Source organism: Euleptes europaea, chromosome 2 (genome assembly GCF_029931775.1).
Source record: "Euleptes europaea isolate rEulEur1 chromosome 2, rEulEur1.hap1, whole genome shotgun sequence".
In the NCBI taxonomy this organism is placed as follows: Eukaryota; Metazoa; Chordata; class Lepidosauria; order Squamata; family Sphaerodactylidae; genus Euleptes; species Euleptes europaea.
Window position 1 is genome coordinate 82,739,540 of NC_079313.1, and position 19,079 is coordinate 82,758,618.

Sequence of the window (19,079 nt, forward strand, 5' to 3'; positions counted from 1 at the left end):
TCCAGACACAATGATCCTGCCTTTGAGGACAAAATCATAAATGCATTCTTGGAAGAGTATCCTTTGCTACAGAGACAAGGCTATCGAAAGAACACTTCCATCTGGGGAAGGATAGCAAGTAAGTTACATTCAAATACTATACAATTCAGGAAATGGCTGTATAATTTTTGGCATGAAGACAGAAGGGGACTCAGAACTAAAACCATTCTAAAGATTCAAGAGGCGGAAACATCTCGTTTTTTAAAGAAGCCTGAAGTTTCACACTCTTCTGTGCAGTGTGATAAATGCAAAGACTGGTTTCCTACAATTAACAGAAGCCATGAATCTATAGTTAATGTTGCACAGCAAAAACCATGGCTTTGTCCCATCTGTGAGGACACCAAAAACAGTATACTTAGCAATGATAACCTATCTGAAGATAATACTGTTGACCTTCATGATGATCAGCTATCTATTTCTGGAGACAATGAGATGAGTCTCAGCAATGGAGAGGTGGTGGTTAGAAATTCTACCTTGCAGCAGATGCTTTCTACAGAGCTACCTGTTTCCACTTCTGGGGAATTTAGAGCTTCATGCTTACCAACCTTTACAATCACTTTGTGTATAAGTGAATGGAGGAAGATATACTTCAACACATCACAATCTGGATTACAGGCTGGTTGGGCAACTGTGTTGGGGAGGAAAATTCAGGAGTACAATAAATTTTGTGTGTTCACTTTCACATACAACCGCATTAAAAGCAAGAATTCTAGGAAAATAAATGCTCCATTTTGGTATGGCAAAGCAAAATGTAAATTTAACGGGTGCATTATGCTATACATGAGTATTAAGAATAGGCCTCAAAAGGAAGCAAATTCTGTTAGAATCAATATCAATGTGAGAGGAGAAATCTGTCACAAAATTGGCCACGAATACAAAAGACACACACGGCTTCCAGAAAGAATTAAACTAAGAAAAGAACTTAAAGGAGATACTCCAAGTCAGCTGAGGATTAGGCTCATCAATCGTTGTGATCCTAATGCATTAATTGCAGGCAACCACAATGAAATAAGGACTTCTTCAGTACTCCAAAAAATTTCTAGTGAAGGTAATCTTGATGGGCGGACAGACTGCAACATTTTCCAAGACTGCATTAACATACAAGGGAAACAGGATGCTGCTGAACATTTTGTTTATAAAACGGGTCATTCATATGTTCAGTACATTGCTGTATCACCTTTTGCATTACACATGTATATGGAAGTGCAACTTCACCTGCTGTCAGATCTTCAGAGAGTAGGTTTATGTGAGCTATACCTTGATGCCACAGGATCTGTTGTAAAGAGGCAACCTGCAATTAAACACCAAATTTTATACTATGCCTTGTGCACCAGAGTACCCTCAGACTCATCATGTATACTTCCAGTAGCGGAGATGCTTACCTCAGACCAGAGCACTCCTACTATTTCTCACTGGCTGGCATTACTTTCACGTGATGCATTTCGAATCACGGGACGCCATCTGAAGCCTCAGAAAATAGAATGTGACCATCGCTGGGCTTTAATACATGCTGTCACAGAGGTTTTCAATCATGTGACACCACTTCAGTACCTCTTCATGTGTTATGAAGTCTGTGTTAATGATAGAACAATCAATTTCACAGTAGTACATATCTGTGCAGCGCATATGATAAAACTTATAGTTGGACATGTTAGTAAGTTAAAGCTTTCAAGAGATGTGAGGAATGTTTTCCTATACTCATTTGCACTGCTTCAAAATGGAACAACCACACAAGAATGTGGTGAACTTATTAAATGCCTCGCCATTATTTTGGTACTAAATACATTACAGAGGCTTGTAGGGTGGCAGTCAGCACTGTAAAAGAGGCTTTGAAAAACCAAACAATATCAGTAAGTGATCAAGACTCCCATTTGAAAGATGATATCATGGAGACACCGTTGGACTCTATATATCAGGCATCACCATTTGCCAAATTAATTCCACAAGATAACTTTGAAGATGAGATGCTGAACAGTGCTTTACAGCCCAAAGTCTACTACAATACTGAACTTAAGAAACTGCTCTCTAAATACACTCGGACACTGCCATTATGGAGTGGAATTATGCTGCAGGCTAAGCAGTGCCCCCAAACCAGAGACAGTAATTCTACTGCTGAAAATTGGTTCAGAATTGTTAAGAATCAAGTTCTGAATGCCAAGCTTCATCGAAGACCAGCAGAATTTGTTGAGATCATGAAAGATACTATCCAGGGAAAACTACGTGTGGCTGCAATAGGCATCTTCAAGGAAAGCAATCAAAAGAAGCAATTTAAAAAAGGAAGGCCCTCAAAGAACACAGAAAAAATCAAAGATATTCCACATCCATTGACTCTGGAAGAAACTTGGAGCAAACGCCCACAATCAACAGCCAAGAAAGTTCCAAAATACTACAGAGCTCCACCGGTGTCCCTGCACAAAGAAAAAAATGGAGATTCTGACTGTCCTCCTTGGAATGGAACAGCTCGATTACAGAGGAGAAAGATAGTCCTCACAAACACTTGCACCATTGACAATCTTCTGTACATCATTCATATGAGCATGGAACAATACCCACAACTGAAAAAAGAGATCCAGGCATTGCAGAACACTGTGGAAACAGCCAACATTCTTCTCAGAGTAAATGATGCCTTTCAGGAAAAGAAATGGAGTACAGGGAAAATTGAATGGCTGTTGCAATTCGAGAGGTTCAAGGGAAAGAGTTTATGGGACTGCTATGGAACTGAAGAAGAGATGGTGATCTCACAGCTTTCCTACTTCTTGCTTACCATTCAGTACTCCACCTGTGACAACAAAGATTGCTCAAAAAAGGAACATCATGTTACGTCTGCAGAGATGGTTGTGTGGTGAGTATGCATTGCTCGAACGTCAACCAATCTATGAAGTTATGTATGTGATGTCTTGTATCATCATTATTGGTCAGTAAAGTTCTTTTATTGGTTTTATTATTGTGAACATAGTTTGAATGATGCCAAGGAAGTCCAGGAGGCACTAAATTTATTTGATGAACCATCTTCTTTGCCATGTCCCATGTACTTTGTTGTGAAAAAAATGACCATCAATGAACAGAATGCTTGGCTCACATGTCCCCAAGGTAGCAGGTAAGTGTTATATTGTCTATGATGTATTTGTGATTTGACTAATTCAGTCAGATCTTACAGCACATGTGGAAGTCACACAAATATAGATGACAGCACATTGTTCAATCTTTCATCCCTATGGAGGGCAGGTTTTGCAATTTAAATTGGGTTGCAAACCAAACAGAAAAAATGGATTTTCTAGATGTTGGTATGTAACCAGGCCAATTATTTCATTTGTCTATGTAATGTTTTTTCTTGAGATGGGGGAGGGGGGGCTACGTGACAAGGCCAAGTAATCCCCATTTCCCAAACTTGAAATTAGGGTGTGTGTGTGTGCAGCAGTAGGTCTGATCAAGAGTTAAAATGTAGAAAGTGACTTTAAAAATGAAGGATTTATTTTGTCAACTTTATGTTATGAAACTGTGATAAGGACATCATCTGATGACTGAAATCATTCTGATATACTCAAAGCACCCTTTCAATGTCCATTTCAGAATCACTATAAAAAGCTGCGGAGGCACACGCCAATTGGGCTCTCGTTTATTTGCCAATGGACCACCATGTATGCTGCTTATTACTGTTGCAGTCAAAACTCCATACAGAAATACAGACCAATTTGACCCACGGAACTTCCCAGCTGAGATCTCAGTGCTTAGCATTATGTATGTCGCAAGCTCAATTTTCAACTTTAAACACATTATTATGCTTCATTGTAATTGAATATCTATGAAGTAAAAAACCTGATGTCTTCTTTAAATTGTAAGGTAGTCCCCTGTGCAAGCACCGGGTCATTACTAACCCATGGGGTGATGTCACATCCCAGCATTTACTAGGCAGACTTTGTAAATGGGGTGGTATGCCATAGCCTTCACCAGTCATGTACACTTCACCACCAGCAAACTGGGTACTCATTTTGCCCACCTCAGAAGGTTGTACTGCTGAGTCAAACTTGGGTCGGCTACCTGGACCCGACTTCTGTCAGGATCAAACTCAGGTAGTGAGCAGAGCTAGGACTGCAGTACTGCAGCTTACCACTCTGCACCACAGGGCTCCTGATGTGCTTTCTACTTGCTCATAAAGTCAACAGGAAAAAAATTAGACTGCATTCCTCCCATCTCCCCACCCCAACAGTGCAACACATTAACAACTGTATATAATAAACAATTATGTTTTCTCTTGTCCAGATACAAAGTTGTTGGCATAACTTATAACACAGGACAACATTTTGTTTGCTTCCATAAATGTGGAATGAAGGGCCACTGGCATCTATATGATGGACTGAAGGAACTACAGAGCTCAGGACATGGCAACATAGAGGCTACAGAAGCTGTCTTCAGCAATTTTCTCAAACGACATCCATTTCCCAACCACATTGTTGCTATACGTCAGTCGTGCACCTAATGTTCCTTGCCTCACCTGGAGAATAGACTCACATTTCCAGGGACAGTCAATAAAAAGCATCTGAAACAAGTATGCAGTTCCATTTTTGTATGATTTATAATTTCATGGTCCATATACACTAGGATCACAGTTAGCTGTATTGTCAACTTCCTTGGCATCAGGGCCATCAGTGGCCAAGGGCATGTAAATATATTTTCTTGTTCCTTAAACATAAGGGTGTAGCCTCCTTGGTGCATTCAAAGTTAGCTCCCAAGAAAAGTCCCTTACAGTTTCTTATTCAGATTTTCCATGGCTTTGGACAAGGACAAAGCATATGCCCTCTCGGATGCCAGAAGCGGTGTTTGGACCGGGCACCGCTGTATGTCTTCTTGGAGGGGACAGTCTCTGGAGTGTGGGGATGTGTCATTTGGGGTGGTCCAAAGATTATTTTGGGGTGCAGGGTCTGCATGTGCCTTGGTCCTGGGGGCACCTCACTTGGGAGCCGCTGGCACAAGAACCGGACTTTCGACCAGGACCCAGCATGTGCCATCTCGAAGGGCACAGTCCCCTGAATGTGGGGGTGTATGATATGGGGTGGTCCAATCCATATTCTGGGGTGCAGAGCTCCAGTTCCTTATTCAAAACCTCTTTGCAATACAGGTTTCTGGGGGGGGGACCCAAAAAGAAGCCAATGGCACCAGAACCAGTGTTTGGACCGGGCACCGCTGTATGTCTTCTTGGAGGGGACAGTCTCTGGAGTGTGGGGATATGTCATTTGGGGTGGTCCAAAGATTATTTTGGGGTGCAGGGTCTGTATGGGCATCTGTCCTGGGGGCACCCCACTTGGGAGCCGCTGGCACAAGAACCGAACTTTGGACCAGGACCCAGCATGCGCCACCTCGAAGGGCACGGTCCCCTGAATGTGGGGGTGTATGATATGTGGTGGTCCAATCCATATTTTGGGGTGCAGAGCTCCAGTTCCTTATTCAAAACCTCTTTGCAATACAGGTTTCTGGGGGGGGGGCCCCAAAAACAAGCCAATGGCACCAGAACCAGTGTTTGGACCGGGCACCGCTGTATGTCTTCTTGGAGGGGACAGTCTCTGGAGTGTGGGGATGTGTCATTTGGGGTGGTCCAGAGATTATTTTGGGGTGCAGGGTCTGCATGTGCCTTGGCCCTGGGGGCACCTCACTTGGGAGCCGCTGGCACAAGACCCGGACTTTGGACCAGAACCCAGCATATGTCATCTCGAAGGGCACAGTCCCCTAAATGTGGGGGTGTATGATATGTGGTGGTCCAATTCATATTTTGGGGTGCAGAGCTCCAGTTCCTTATTCAAAACCTCTTTGCAATACAGGTTTCTGGGGGGGGGGACCCAAAAAGAAGCCAATGGCACCAGAACCAGTGTTTGGACCGGGCACCTCTGTATGTCTTCTTGGAGGGGACAGTCTCTGGAGTGTGGGGATGTGTCATTTGGGGTGGCCCAAAGATTATTTTGGGGTGCAGTGCCTGTATGGGCATCTGTCCTGGGGGCACCCCACTTGGGAGCCGCTGGCACAAGAACCGAACTTTGGACCAGGACCCAGCATGCGCCATCTCGAAGGGCACGGTCCCCTGAATGTGGGGGTGTATGATATGTGGTGGTCCAATCCATATTTTGGGGTGCAGAGCTCCAGTTCCTTATTCAAAACCTCTTTGCAATACAGGTTTCTGGGGGGGGGGCCCCAAAAACAAGCCAATGGCACCAGAACCAGTGTTTGGACCGGGCACCTCTGTATGTCTTCTTGGAGGGGACAGTCTCTGGAGTGTGGGGATGTGTCATTTGGGGTGGCCCAAAGATTATTTTGGGGTGCAGTGCCTGTATGGGCATCTGTCCTGGGGGCACCCCACTTGGGAGCCGCTGGCACAAGAACCGAACTTTGGACCAGGACCCAGCATGCGCCATCTCGAAGGGCACGGTCCCCTGAATGTGGGGGTGTATGATATGTGGTGGTCCAATCCATATTTTGGGGTGCAGAGCTCCAGTTCCTTATTCAAAACCTCTTTGCAATACAGGTTTCTGGGGGGGGGCCAAAAACAAGCCAATGGCACCAGAACCAGTGTTTGGACCGGGCACCTCTGTATGTCTTCTTGGAGGGGACAGTCTCTGGAGTGTGGGGATGTGTCATTTGGGGTGGTCCAAAGATTATTTTGGGGTGCAGTGCCTGTATGGGCATCTGTCCTGGGGGCACCCCACTTGGGAGCCGCTGGCACAAGAACCGAACTTTGGACCAGGACCCAGCATGCGCCATCTCGAAGGGCACGGTCCCCTGAATGTGGGGGTGTATGATATGTGGTGGTCCAATCCATATTTTGGGGTGCAGAGCTCCAGTTCCTTATTCAAAACCTCTTTGCAATACAGGTTTCTGGGGGGGGGGGGCAAAAACAAGCCAATGGCACCAGAACCAGTGTTTGGACCGGGCACCTCTGTATGTCTTCTTGGAGGGGACAGTCTCTGGAGTGTGGGGATGTGTCATTTGGGGTGGTCCAAAGATTATTTTGGGGTGCAGTGCCTGTATGGGCATCTGTCCTGGGGGCACCCCACTTGGGAGCCGCTGGCACAAGAACCGAACTTTGGACCAGGACCCAGCATGCGCCATCTCGAAGGGCACGGTCCCCTGAATGTGGGGGTGTATGATATGTGGTGGTCCAATCCATATTTTGGGGTGCAGAGCTCCAGTTCCTTATTCAAAACCTCTTTGCAATACAGGTTTCTGGGGGGGGGGACCCAAAAACAAGCCAATGGCACCAGAACCAGTGTTTGGACCGGGCACCGCTGTATGTCTTCTTGGAGGGGACAGTCTCTGGAGTGTGGGGATGTGTCATTTGGGGTGGTCCAAAGATTATTTTGGGGTGCAGTGCCTGTATGGGCATCTGTCCTGGGGGCACCCCACTTGGGAGCCGCTGGCACAAGAACCGAACTTTGGACCAGGACCCAGCATGCGCCATCTCGAAGGGCACGGTCCCCTGAATGTGGGGGTGTATGATATGTGGTGGTCCAATCCATATTTTGGGGTGCAGAGCTCCAGTTCCTTATTCAAAACCTCTTTGCAATACAGGTTTCTGGGGGGGGGGGCCCAAAAACAAGCCAATGGCACCAGAACCAGTGTTTGGACCGGGCACCGCTGTATGTCTTCTTGGAGGGGACAGTCTCTGGAGTGTGGGGATGTGTCATTTGGGGTGGTCCAGAGATTATTTTGGGGTGCAGGGTCTGCATGTGCCTTGGCCCTGGGGGCACCTCACTTGGGAGCCGCTGGCACAAGACCCGGACTTTGGACCAGAACCCAGCATATGTCATCTCGAAGGGCACAGTCCCCTGAATGTGGGGGTGTATGATATGTGGTGGTCCAATTCATATTTTGGGGTGCAGAGCTCCAGTTCCTTATTCAAAACCTCTTTGCAATACAGGTTTCTGGGGGGGGAACCCAAAAACAAGCCAATGGCACCAGAACCAGTGTTTGGACCGGGCACCGCTGCATGTCTTCTTGGAGGGGACAGTCTCTGGAGTGTGGGGATGTGTCATTTGGGGTGGTCCAAAGATTATTTTGGGGTGCAGTGCCTGTATGGGCATCTGTCCTGGGGGCACCCCACTTGGGAGCCGCTGGCACAAGAACCGAACTTTGGACCAGGACCCAGCATGCGCCATCTCGAAGGGCACGGTCCCCTGAATGTGGGGGTGTATGATATGTGGTGGTCCAATCCATATTTTGGGGTGCAGAGCTCCAGTTCCTTATTCAAAACCTCTTTGCAATACAGGTTTCTGGGGGGGGGGCCAAAAACAAGCCAATGGCACCAGAACCAGTGTTTGGACCGGGCACCTCTGTATGTCTTCTTGGAGGGGACAGTCTCTGGAGTGTGGGGATGTGTCATTTGGGGTGGTCCAAAGATTATTTTGGGGTGCAGTGCCTGTATGGGCATCTGTCCTGGGGGCACCCCACTTGGGAGCCGCTGGCACAAGAACCGAACTTTGGACCAGGACCCAGCATGCGCCATCTCGAAGGGCACGGTCCCCTGAATGTGGGGGTGTATGATATGTGGTGGTCCAATCCATATTTTGGGGTGCAGAGCTCCAGTTCCTTATTCAAAACCTCTTTGCAATACAGGTTTCTGGGGGGGGCCCCAAAAACAAGCCAATGGCACCAGAACCAGTGTTTGGACCGGGCACCTCTGTATGTCTTCTTGGAGGGGACAGTCTCTGGAGTGTGGGGATGTGTCATTTGGGGTGGTCCAAAGATTATTTTGGGGTGCAGTGCCTGTATGGGCATCTGTCCTGGGGGCACCCCACTTGGGAGCCGCTGGCACAAGAACCGAACTTTGGACCAGGACCCAGCATGCGCCATCTCGAAGGGCACGGTCCCGTGAATGTGGGGGTGTATGATATGTGGTGGTCCAATCCATATTTTGGGGTGCAGAGCTCCAGTTCCTTATTCAAAACCTCTTTGCAATACAGGTTTCTGGGGGGGGGGCAAAAACAAGCCAATGGCACCAGAACCAGTGTTTGGACCGGGCACCTCTGTATGTCTTCTTGGAGGGGACAGTCTCTGGAGTGTGGGGATGTGTCATTTGGTGTGGTCCAAAGATTATTTTGGGGTGCAGTGCCTGTATGGGCATCTGTCCTGGGGGCACCCCACTTGGGAGCCGCTGGCACAAGAACCGAACTTTGGACCAGGACCCAGCATGCGCCATCTCGAAGGGCACGGTCCCCTGAATGTGGGGGTGTATCATATGTGGTGGTCCAATCCATATCTTGGGGTGTAGAGCTTTTGTAATGTCCGCAAAATCATTCAGGAACTAGGAAATGTGAATAAGGAACTGGGAATAGGGAACGAACTGGGAATAAGGAACCAACTTCAGCCTCCTGTTTTTAACCCCCCATGTTTCACGCTTTTCTGGAAATCTAGGCCATTTTTCGGGTTTGCAAAAAGATCTGTCTTGTCCATTCACAGTTCCAATCACTGGATTTAAGTATCCTCAGATTCAGCTGACTTGGCTATAAGTATATAGCCAAGTGGGGACCAGCAAGAAACTTGTGAAGAGGGTGCATCTGTCCCCCCTTTGCTTCCTTCCCTCTTCCCCTTCTCTAACAATCCTCCTCCTCCCTTTATTTGCCAATCTACCTCCATCATTTTGCCCCCACTCCTTCTCTGTCAACCTATCCCATTTCCCCCTTATATGCTAGCCTACTCTTCTCTACCTTTTGCCCTCACCCCTTCTCCATCAACCTATCCCCTATTTCTCCTCTTCTCTTATCTGTCAATCTACTCCTCCATCTCTTTTGCCTGCCACCCCTTTTCTATCACTCTACCCCACCCTTGCTGCTCTCCCCACTTACTGCCCACCCTTGGCACTCCACTCACCCCCACCCTTGCAGCTCTCCCTATCTATCTCCACTCCCTTGTTGCTCTCTCCACCTACCTTCCAGCAGGCAGGTGGTGGGCTTGCTGGCTCAGCCGAGTGGGGTGGTGGTGGCAAGGACTTCCTTCCCAGCTGGGGGGGGGGGCTGCAAGTCTACCAGAAAGGAGAATCCCATTCACCCCCACACTCACTTTCTTGCCAGGCTGGGCTGAGGGAGGTACACCCCTTCTTCATGCACAATGCACATAGACTACTCTTTTATTTTGGAGGGGGAATTTAAACCCCTCAATGTTTTTTTTAATGTCAGGTTTTTCTGCAAATCTAAGGGGTCCCCTAAGTTTGCAGAAACATCTGTTTAGTGCAAGAGTGGCCCCGATCTGAGGATTTAGACATCCACAGATCGGGGGCACATTTGGAGAATAGTATATAGATGATATTCAAATAAGACTTCGACAATATAAGGGGGAAACAACACAGACTTTAAGAAGTTCACCAATGTGCCCTCAACTGACATGGCAAACCTGAGTATCCGAATGCTTCAAGGGAAGATGGCCGCCTTTTTGGATCCAGGCACAGGACATGCAGACATTCTTCCAGCAGTGCTCCTGATGGGGCAAAGGCTTCAAGAAGGCATCAAGTCCTACCTGGAACCCCTCACCAAGTATAAGGTCTACATGTTGGTGACCATGTATAACCTGCACATCAAGGAAAGCCTTGCCAAGCCTGCGGGGGGGGGGGGGGCATACTGCTTCCAGAAGAGAAGGATGAGGGGGAAAGCAGCTTTGCTGCTCTACCCACCACTTCCCCTTTTGGGCAAAGTCCCCTAACAGCCAATCCCAAGATGGACATGGTAATGGAGGCCACTGGTGAGGAAGTCAGTATCAGTGGGAACATGAGGTGAACAGGCCAGGTTTTGGTGGGCGCAATGGTGAGGGACTACTCATCTGAGCCCTATGAGTTGCATGCCACTGATCCAGTGAGCTACTGGGCCACAAAAAGACTGTCTGGCCAGACCTCTCCTGTGGCTGACAGGTTCCTCCTCCTGTGCCCTCCAATGAGGGTGCAGAGTGAACATGTTTTTTTCTGAGATGGGTAACATTGTAAGCTTGAACCTCTCATGTCTGCTCCCCTAGAAAGTTGAGCAATTGCCCTTCATGAAGATCAATTTGCCACTCTTCAGCTACCCAACTCTGGACTTTCAGAGTGAGTGAAATGAGCACATGCCTGTGCCTGTATCCTTTCAGGCTGTGTTGGGGAGCCAGAGGAAAATGCTCTTCCCAAAACATAAAACCCAGAAGTAGAATGAAACAGCAGGGAAGTGTTTCTATTTGTCTGGCACTAAATACAATCCACATTCCAAATTCTATTCTAAAAAAACCAACAAAACAAAACTCCTCAATTGAATGCTAGCTGCCGTACAGCACGGGGAGACGCTGGTGGAACTCAGCACTTCTTAGCACAATTCTGCGCAGAAAATAAATAAGAGCTACAATTTTGGCAACGTATCAGTCTCATAAAGAAAGACCCTCAAACATGCCGTTGGAAGAAGAGATGTTAGTAAAGTAGACAAGTATCTCAATTAAAACAAACAGAACCTAGGGAAGCACCTAAAATGAAGCTCATGCATGCTGTATTGGTGGTGTGTTTTGTCTTTACAGGGGATGGAGGAAACAGGGAACACCGGAGATCATTACAGTTCCCAGGTACTATCTAGTTCGGTAGCAAAATGGAATAGTCACCTAGCTCATGTGGACGTTGCAAAGTAAATACACTCATGACTGCAACGCTTTTCAGCAACTTAGAACTGATACCCAAACACCTGATGAAATGCAACACCAACAGGGCATCTGCACAGCCCACAGGAAACCCTTTTTAATCCCATCTCACTGCATGGCATTTCTGTTCCTGTCTGCGCCTGCCGAGAGGTTCCGCACATGGGATCTTCCTTCTCTAGGGCACCAGCCATGGCTAATCATCTCTCCCTCTCCCCCGTACCAGCAGGCACTGAAGAGCTGTCTCTGCTCAGCTGTCTCAAGTCCCGTGATTCACCAGAGGTTGTGCCATTCCCTCTCGGAGGGCACGTCCTCCTCCAAATTACTACATTCCCCAAATTCCTCTTCTCTGACACCACCACGTGAACCAGTTGTACAGCTCTGTTAAAAATAACCTAGTGGGGCAATCTTCCAGCCAATCAGCATTCAGCAGCATACCAGCCCTGATAGAGCGCAACTCAAGTTACACCTGCTGTCTGGGGCAAGCGCACAGCCTCCCGTGCGCCTGGCTCTGCTCTCACCCACCAGAAAAGAAAGAAATGCCCCTTGCCATACACGGACCAGACCCTTTGCTGCCTGCCTCTCCACTCTTGCACACTGGCCACTGTTCAAATGCTATAGGTTACCACAGGTCACGGCTCTCCCTCCTTCATCCCCTCAGCCACTCTTCACAGCAGCTGGGAGATCAGTCCCGATGTCAGTAACCGGCTCACTTTTAGCCAAGTATGACCCATTTATTGTAGGCGTTCGGCTCGCCTAGTCAGTGTTCTGAGATTCCTGAGGCATCCTACTTCCAGCACCTGCCTGAAAACGAAGCTTTGACCTTCCAGAAGCCCCCTTTTTCCTACTCACCCATGGTATGAAAGAAGAAATGTCTCACCAAATTCAGTCTCAACACTCACACTTGAAAAATGCTGTCCCTATAAGAGTGCTAAAAAAAAAATGCTTTGGCAACCAATTTCTAAGCTTTTTGTATTGTATTCATAACAACTAAAAGCAATAGGCTAGATTTTTTGGACATTACTACACCTAATAATAAAGTGGCTGGCCCCTGCAATAAGCACAAAAGCAGAACAGCAAGGCCACCCATAGACAAAGTAGGGGTTTCTACGTGTATGCAAACAAAAGGGAAAAAAAGAGTAAATAATTGTAAGTAACCAAAAGGAAAAGGAGGGGGGGGGGAAACCCTGAAAAGATCCTGGTGAAAATTGAACATGTTGTACAAGGGACAACATTGTTAAAAGCAGCTGAGTATCAGTTAAATGGAAGGGATGGAAAGTTAACCTGCTCAAGTCCTTAAGGATGCATAGAAGCCAGAACAGCAGATATTTGGAGTAGGGATGACATTTCCAAACTGTTCCCCTTCCCACAATTCCTTGCAGGCCCCCAAGTTTGTAAATAAAAACACTGAAAAGGAACAAACGCTAAAACATGCAGCAAGAAAAGGCTTCATACAAAGCAAATAACATTAGGTACTACATAGCTGGGATTACTCTGGTTGGTGTGGCTAACTTATATTGTTCACATGCTTTTTATATACCAACTCTCAAACACTCACGTAGAGGAATTTGTCAAGTTGAATAATTCTAGAGCTATCTCCTCTCTAGACTGAGAAGGCTCATCTTGGTCTACACCACAAACTCAGGCCTGGGAATTTCTGGAGTGGACCCTGTTATGTTTGTCTGTGTGAACAAGATACAAGAGCAGACTACAAAAGTCTCCAGAGTCCATATTCCTTGATTTAAGTTTCATGATGAGCACTCTACTTTTGGCATTTTCTCTTGCAGATACCAAAATGCCAACTAGAGTTCAGAGACCGTTGTGGACAGCATGCGCTGCACACATAAAAAGCAGCTGGGGGGGAGGGAAGCCCTGCATAGATGAACTTGAAGATCTTCAGCCAGCACCTCAATATCCTGCAAAAAGACCTTGCTGCAAACAACACTGCAAATTTCACTGTGAACGAGAGAGAAGTCCCTGTAAGTGAAAGCACTGGCAAAATGGAATGCTTCAAGCACTTTCTCCCTTTTTAAAGGATGAAAACAAAAGGGTTTGGGCTTTAAAGAGCCAATGGTCCCTTTCCAATCTATTGTCCTGTAGACAGGTCTAGAGGCAAATAAGACGATTTGCACTGGAATTAATTAATCTAGGAATCCTTTCCCCAACTTGCTTAAAAGTTAAGTGCCTGTCCCTTCCTTCCAGTCATACTCTGGGCAGGAGGCCAACTAGAAAACTTTACTCAGCTCTATTCTTATTGCAGATGTAGTCTAGAAAAGATTACGGCGAGTGAAGAAAAGCAGAGGTGGGGCACAGTGTAAAACAAGGTAAAAACAAGCTTCTAAACTGAAAAGCAGGCAAATTAAAGACAGAAGCAGAACAGAACTGCTGTCTCTTTAAGCAACTGCCAGATGTCTCCAAGTAGCTGGAAAAACCAGTTTGTACACTTTGGTTCGATGAACAAAGGCCAAGCTCCCCAGCGGCACTTCAGCTATTCCTGGAAAAATCTAAAAAATGTGCTTCTTTGGAAGCCTTCCATCTCTGCTTCTGTCACAGAGACCCTGGGCAGGGGGACACACTTGCTAAGTTGCTAAGTTGGCATGCATAGGGGAGACAAGGTGCAACGTGACCACTGCTTTTCCTTAGGTAGCTGCTGCTCCCAGGAACTGGGAATGGGAAGTTGTTTTGCTGTGTTTATTGTAGAATGATGAGGAGAGCTCAAGGACTCTAACTAGACCAGAAATAGAAGTGAGCTGGTTGAAAACAGCTCAGGGCTCAGCCCTAAAATTTGGGAATTAATAACAGAGTGCCTCTGAACATAAGCAGTTTCCTCACCAGGGGCAAACACAGCCTCTTCACATCCATTTAGGATAAGGGATGGGTTTTGACAGCAGAGGATATCTGTTCCAGGCTGCCTCAGACCTCCAGGCCTTTTCTTTTCCTTGTCTGAATTTTTTATTTTGCAAAATTTATATCCCACCTTTCTGCCCTCACAAGGGCCACCAAGGTGTCTAACAAATTAAAACATACATAATAAAATCACACTTTAAAAGCATTTAACTCTCCCCAAAACACATCATTAAAACAATTAAAAGCAGAGCTAAAATACATACAAAGATATAAAAACAACAATTAAAACAATTAAGTTTTTTATGGGAGGGGCCGTGGCTCAGTGGTAGAACATCTGCTTGGCATGCAGAAGTTCCCAGGTTCTATCCCCAGCATCTCCAGTTAAAGGGACTAGGTAAGTAGGTGATGTGAAAGACCTCTGCCTGAGACCCTGGAGAGCCGCTGCCGGTCTGAGTAGACAATACTGACTTTGATGGACCAAGGGTCTGATTCAGGATAAGGCAGCTTCATGTGTTCATGTGTATATTTGTGCCATGCTTTACACATAAACCTTATATTTTCCTACAAATAACTGTGTAAGAAAACTGTAATAAGTGAAGAGACCCTGAAACTCCAGGAACAATTCTGCGGACACACAGTCTGCAAGACTCTGGGACAAAACAAAGAAGTCTTCACCCGCTGATAGAAGATGACAACAGATGGAGACAGATGAATTGAAAGAAATTAACCACTGGAATTTCTAATGCCTTGGTTCACACAAATGTGGGTAGGGAAAAGACGTCTAACTGAATCTGGCCAATCGTTTAAGAAATCCATGAACAACACACGCATACAGGTTGTAAGGTGCCCTTAGACATTCATCTGGGAGCCACTTTATCCTGAGCATTTTGATGACGCAACTATCTGGGTGGGGTCCAATTGTCAGAGACTGTCCCACGGAGCTGGCACCAGGAGAAAGAAACACACAACCAGACCTCGCCCACGTGGTCATTAGTGTGGGAGCTGCTCATGGTTAATTGGCTAGGAGAATGCCTAATGAGTACCTTGTTCCCTGTTCCCCAAAATGGAAGAGAACAGGGCTCATTCCTCTGGGTAAGGGGGACAAACACTTCGGAAGGCACAAACGTGCTTCCTTGACTCAAGAAGGTTGCTTGCCATGAGAAAATTGCAATTTTGCACTTAAAGCATTGCGCAAAACTCGGGACTAGTGAGCACGACTCACTAGGCATGGTCATTAATCTGGCGTTTGTTACGGGACCATCAATTCCCAAGGAGATCATTCTTTGAGGTCATAAACATAGGATTCTGACATCATAAAACAACTGCACAAGAAGCAGGAATCAGCAATTCAATGTTTATATATTTCACTCCACAAAGAGCAGAAAACACAGATTGATGAGTCAGGACCTAAATCCCACAACAGACAGTAAAACCTGATTAAAGGAACTTGTCCAAAATCAGCAATTCTCATAAACTATAGTGATATCCTGGATTTTTCCTTTCCCGCCAAACAGAAATAGGGGATCTTAATTTATTCCTTTTCCCATTTGAAAAGTTTTCTTTAAAGAGAATGTGATAATTTAACTATCCTTAGGAATGACAATTCTAATGATAATACTCACTGTAAACCAAAATTGTTGTTCCTATAACCACAGTTGAACTGTATCAAGGACAATTTGGATTCTACAGCTCACTCATTTTACAATCTTTCTGTGAACGTTATGGGGTTTTGTTATTAAAAGTAACACTACACTATTTCTCAACCCCAGTTGATAAAATACCACCTCATTCAAGCCCACACGCCCAATGTTCGTGAACCTGCCTAGACAGAGCTGGCTCCAAAGATACACTGGTGGTCACCTTGAGCAAAAATCTGACTCACATAAGTGGTCCACTCATTTGAGAAGAGCAGCATCAGAACTGTGATTTCACATGAACTGATGGCTTCAAATGTTACTTTGCTCTTACAAGCAGAGCACTTGGAGGAGCAGAGCTTTTCTCAAAATGTCCACTGGGGTATTTTTGAAACCAACTGACACAGGCAATATAATTGTTATTTCAAGATCTGACATAAAATAACTCCATTTAATACTTAAGAGAATGCATTCATAAACCCAAAGATAGAAAAGAAGAGGAAGAATCTTAATACTGTAAATCCTACAGAGAGTTGTTGGGCTCACTCACTGAGAAGAAGAGTTGGTTTTTATACCCTGCTTTTCTCTACCATAAGGATTCTCGGAGAGGCTTACAATCACCTTCCCCCCCCCCAACAGGTACCTTGTGAGATAGGTGGGGCTGAGAGAGTTCTGAAAGAACTGTGACTGGCCCAAGGTCACCCAGAACGCTTCATGTGGAGGAGTGGGGAATTAAACCTGGTCCGCCGCTCTTAACCACTACACTACGTTGGCTCTATACCATGCTAGCTCTTAACCACTACAGCAAAATATCTATGGGAATTATGGTTGCCAACCTCCTGGTGTGGCCTAGAGATCTCTCAATTTCAACTGACCTCCAGGCTAGACAGAGCAATTCCCCTGGAGAAAATGGCTTCTTTGGAGGGTGGATTATGTGGCTTTATACTCTACTGAGGTCCCTCTCCTCCCCAGGCTCCAACCCCAAATCTCCAGGAATATCCCAGCCTGCAATTGGCAACCCTAACGGGAATATCCTGTTCTGCACTGTGCGTAAAGAGAACAATTTGTGATGTCAGTGGCTTAAGTAGGGCCTATTAAGTGTGAAATTTAAGAGGATACAAAGGTAGGAGTGGCTCTTTCATTGAGATCACAGATTCAGTTTCTCTCAAGTTACAGCCTCATAATGAGAAGCAAAAATAAAAGTCATTCATACAGGCCACACTGTGGTATCAAAAAAAAAAACCTAATACAAGGAAGATGGTAATGATCAAATCTTGAAAGCAGAACAAAGTGTTTTGTTTATGACCTGCATGATAGGCCAGATACACCACCTTTCACGCCCAACAGCAGGCATGTGGGTTCTTCAAGCAGACAAAAATCAATCTCTCCCTGACAGGAATGAACTTACCAAACCAGTCAGTCAAGCAAGGCAGAGAAAAGAGTGGGAGGGAGAGAAGAGGTGAGGCATAAGGGAGTGGGAGGGATATATAGACTGAAGGAAGTACAAAGGAAATATGACTCACCAACCTAGGGAAAGAAGAGTTCAACATTACCCTGGAGTTCTTTATTTGCTTCAAGATGGCCACCCCCACAAACATTTCATCACCCTTAAATATGGCCTTCATGTAGGCCATCTCCTTCACATCCAGCTAGCACAGAAATTAAACACAGCAAGGGCCACGCTATTAAAGCTGACTGAAGAGCAACAGGCTCAGGTGCCACCCTCCACATTTTTAGCTTCCAAGGCCTCTGTGTCAGAAAAACATATTTCAACTTCAGAATGTTGATAAGATTATCTTAAAAACAAACTTCTACTCCCCCACCATGATCTGACTAACTATGGGGGTTACCGCACTTTGTATTCCCAGCGATGTTTTAAGAGTTTGAAAATGTTATAAAAAACATCGCTTTAAAAGGGTTTTTGGATACCATGGCTTATAAATGGTTGGAAGATGTCTTCACAGCTAAAGGGGCCAAACAAAGTGCGAACAGTATTTTTTATAACGTTTTCAAACTCTTAATACATCGCTGGGAATACAAGTGCGGTAACCCCCCAAGAGTTGTGTGGCTTTAATATGTCCCAACGCATGAACTTGTTTATAGGATGGCAATTGGGCTAAGACTACTTCAGCAACAGAACTGCAGATTACAAGGCTGTCATTTATTTATACTTACAATAGCTTTGCAAGTTAAGCTACGAAAAAGGAGGAAGTTGTCCACTGCTACCCAGCAAATGTCACTGCTTAACCAGGAATTGAACCTTGTTCTCCCACTTGGAAAAAATAATATCCATGCTCTATGTACTTCATCATATAGGCCACTATACTGGATACTCTCATTCTATTATCCCAGTGCTCACTAATACAAAGCCTGTGAGAGATGTTGATGACCATTTTCATCAATTTATTACCATTAGATCTTGTCTGAAACCAGGTTTAGGTCACATGAACATATCAGTGTCACCTGGTCACTCACCATACATCTTGCCCTCGTCCGAGAGGATAATCTTGCGCCGGCCACAGGGCGGGTATATCGCCAGTGCCTCCTGGAAGCTCTGTTCAATGTCTGGACTCCACACTCCTTCGGCATCATTGTCCAGACTCTTATCCATCCCTTCCTGTCCATCTTCTCGCCCCTCCCCGGGGCTGCCGCTGGCGTTCCAGCTGTTGGACGCTATTGTGATGGCTGCTCTGGGCTCCGACCCTGAGCCCCAAATGGCAACTCGTCAATCTGGATAAGGACAAGAAAGGTCACTGATTAATCAAACAGCCAGTGCCAGGCCTTTCAACAACTTTTTTGTGCACTCCCTCACCACTCTGTCAGAAGCACATGAGAATCAAGAAGAAATGGCCAAGTAAGTAATTTTGTGGGACATGAACAGAAAGGGTTGGTGGCAGGTACAGAAAAATGATAGAGTGCACCATATACTTTATTTAT

General features: G+C 45.9%; 1 protein-coding gene across 6 annotated transcripts in view; it reads right to left on the reverse strand.

Moving 5' to 3' along the window:
* TEAD3 (TEA domain transcription factor 3) overlaps nucleotides 1-18,866 on the reverse strand; it is a 54,163-nt gene extending 35,297 nt beyond the window's left edge. For all 6 annotated transcript variants that reach the window (XM_056867740.1, XM_056867737.1, XM_056867739.1 and 3 more), the window contains exon 1: nucleotides 18,618-18,866. In XM_056867740.1, the coding sequence (XP_056723718.1) occupies nucleotides 18,618-18,753 (136 nt within the window). In that variant the 5' untranslated portion in view covers nucleotides 18,754-18,866. The remainder of the gene's footprint in view (nucleotides 1-18,617) is intronic.
* Nucleotides 18,867-19,079: the final 213 nt, after the last annotated feature.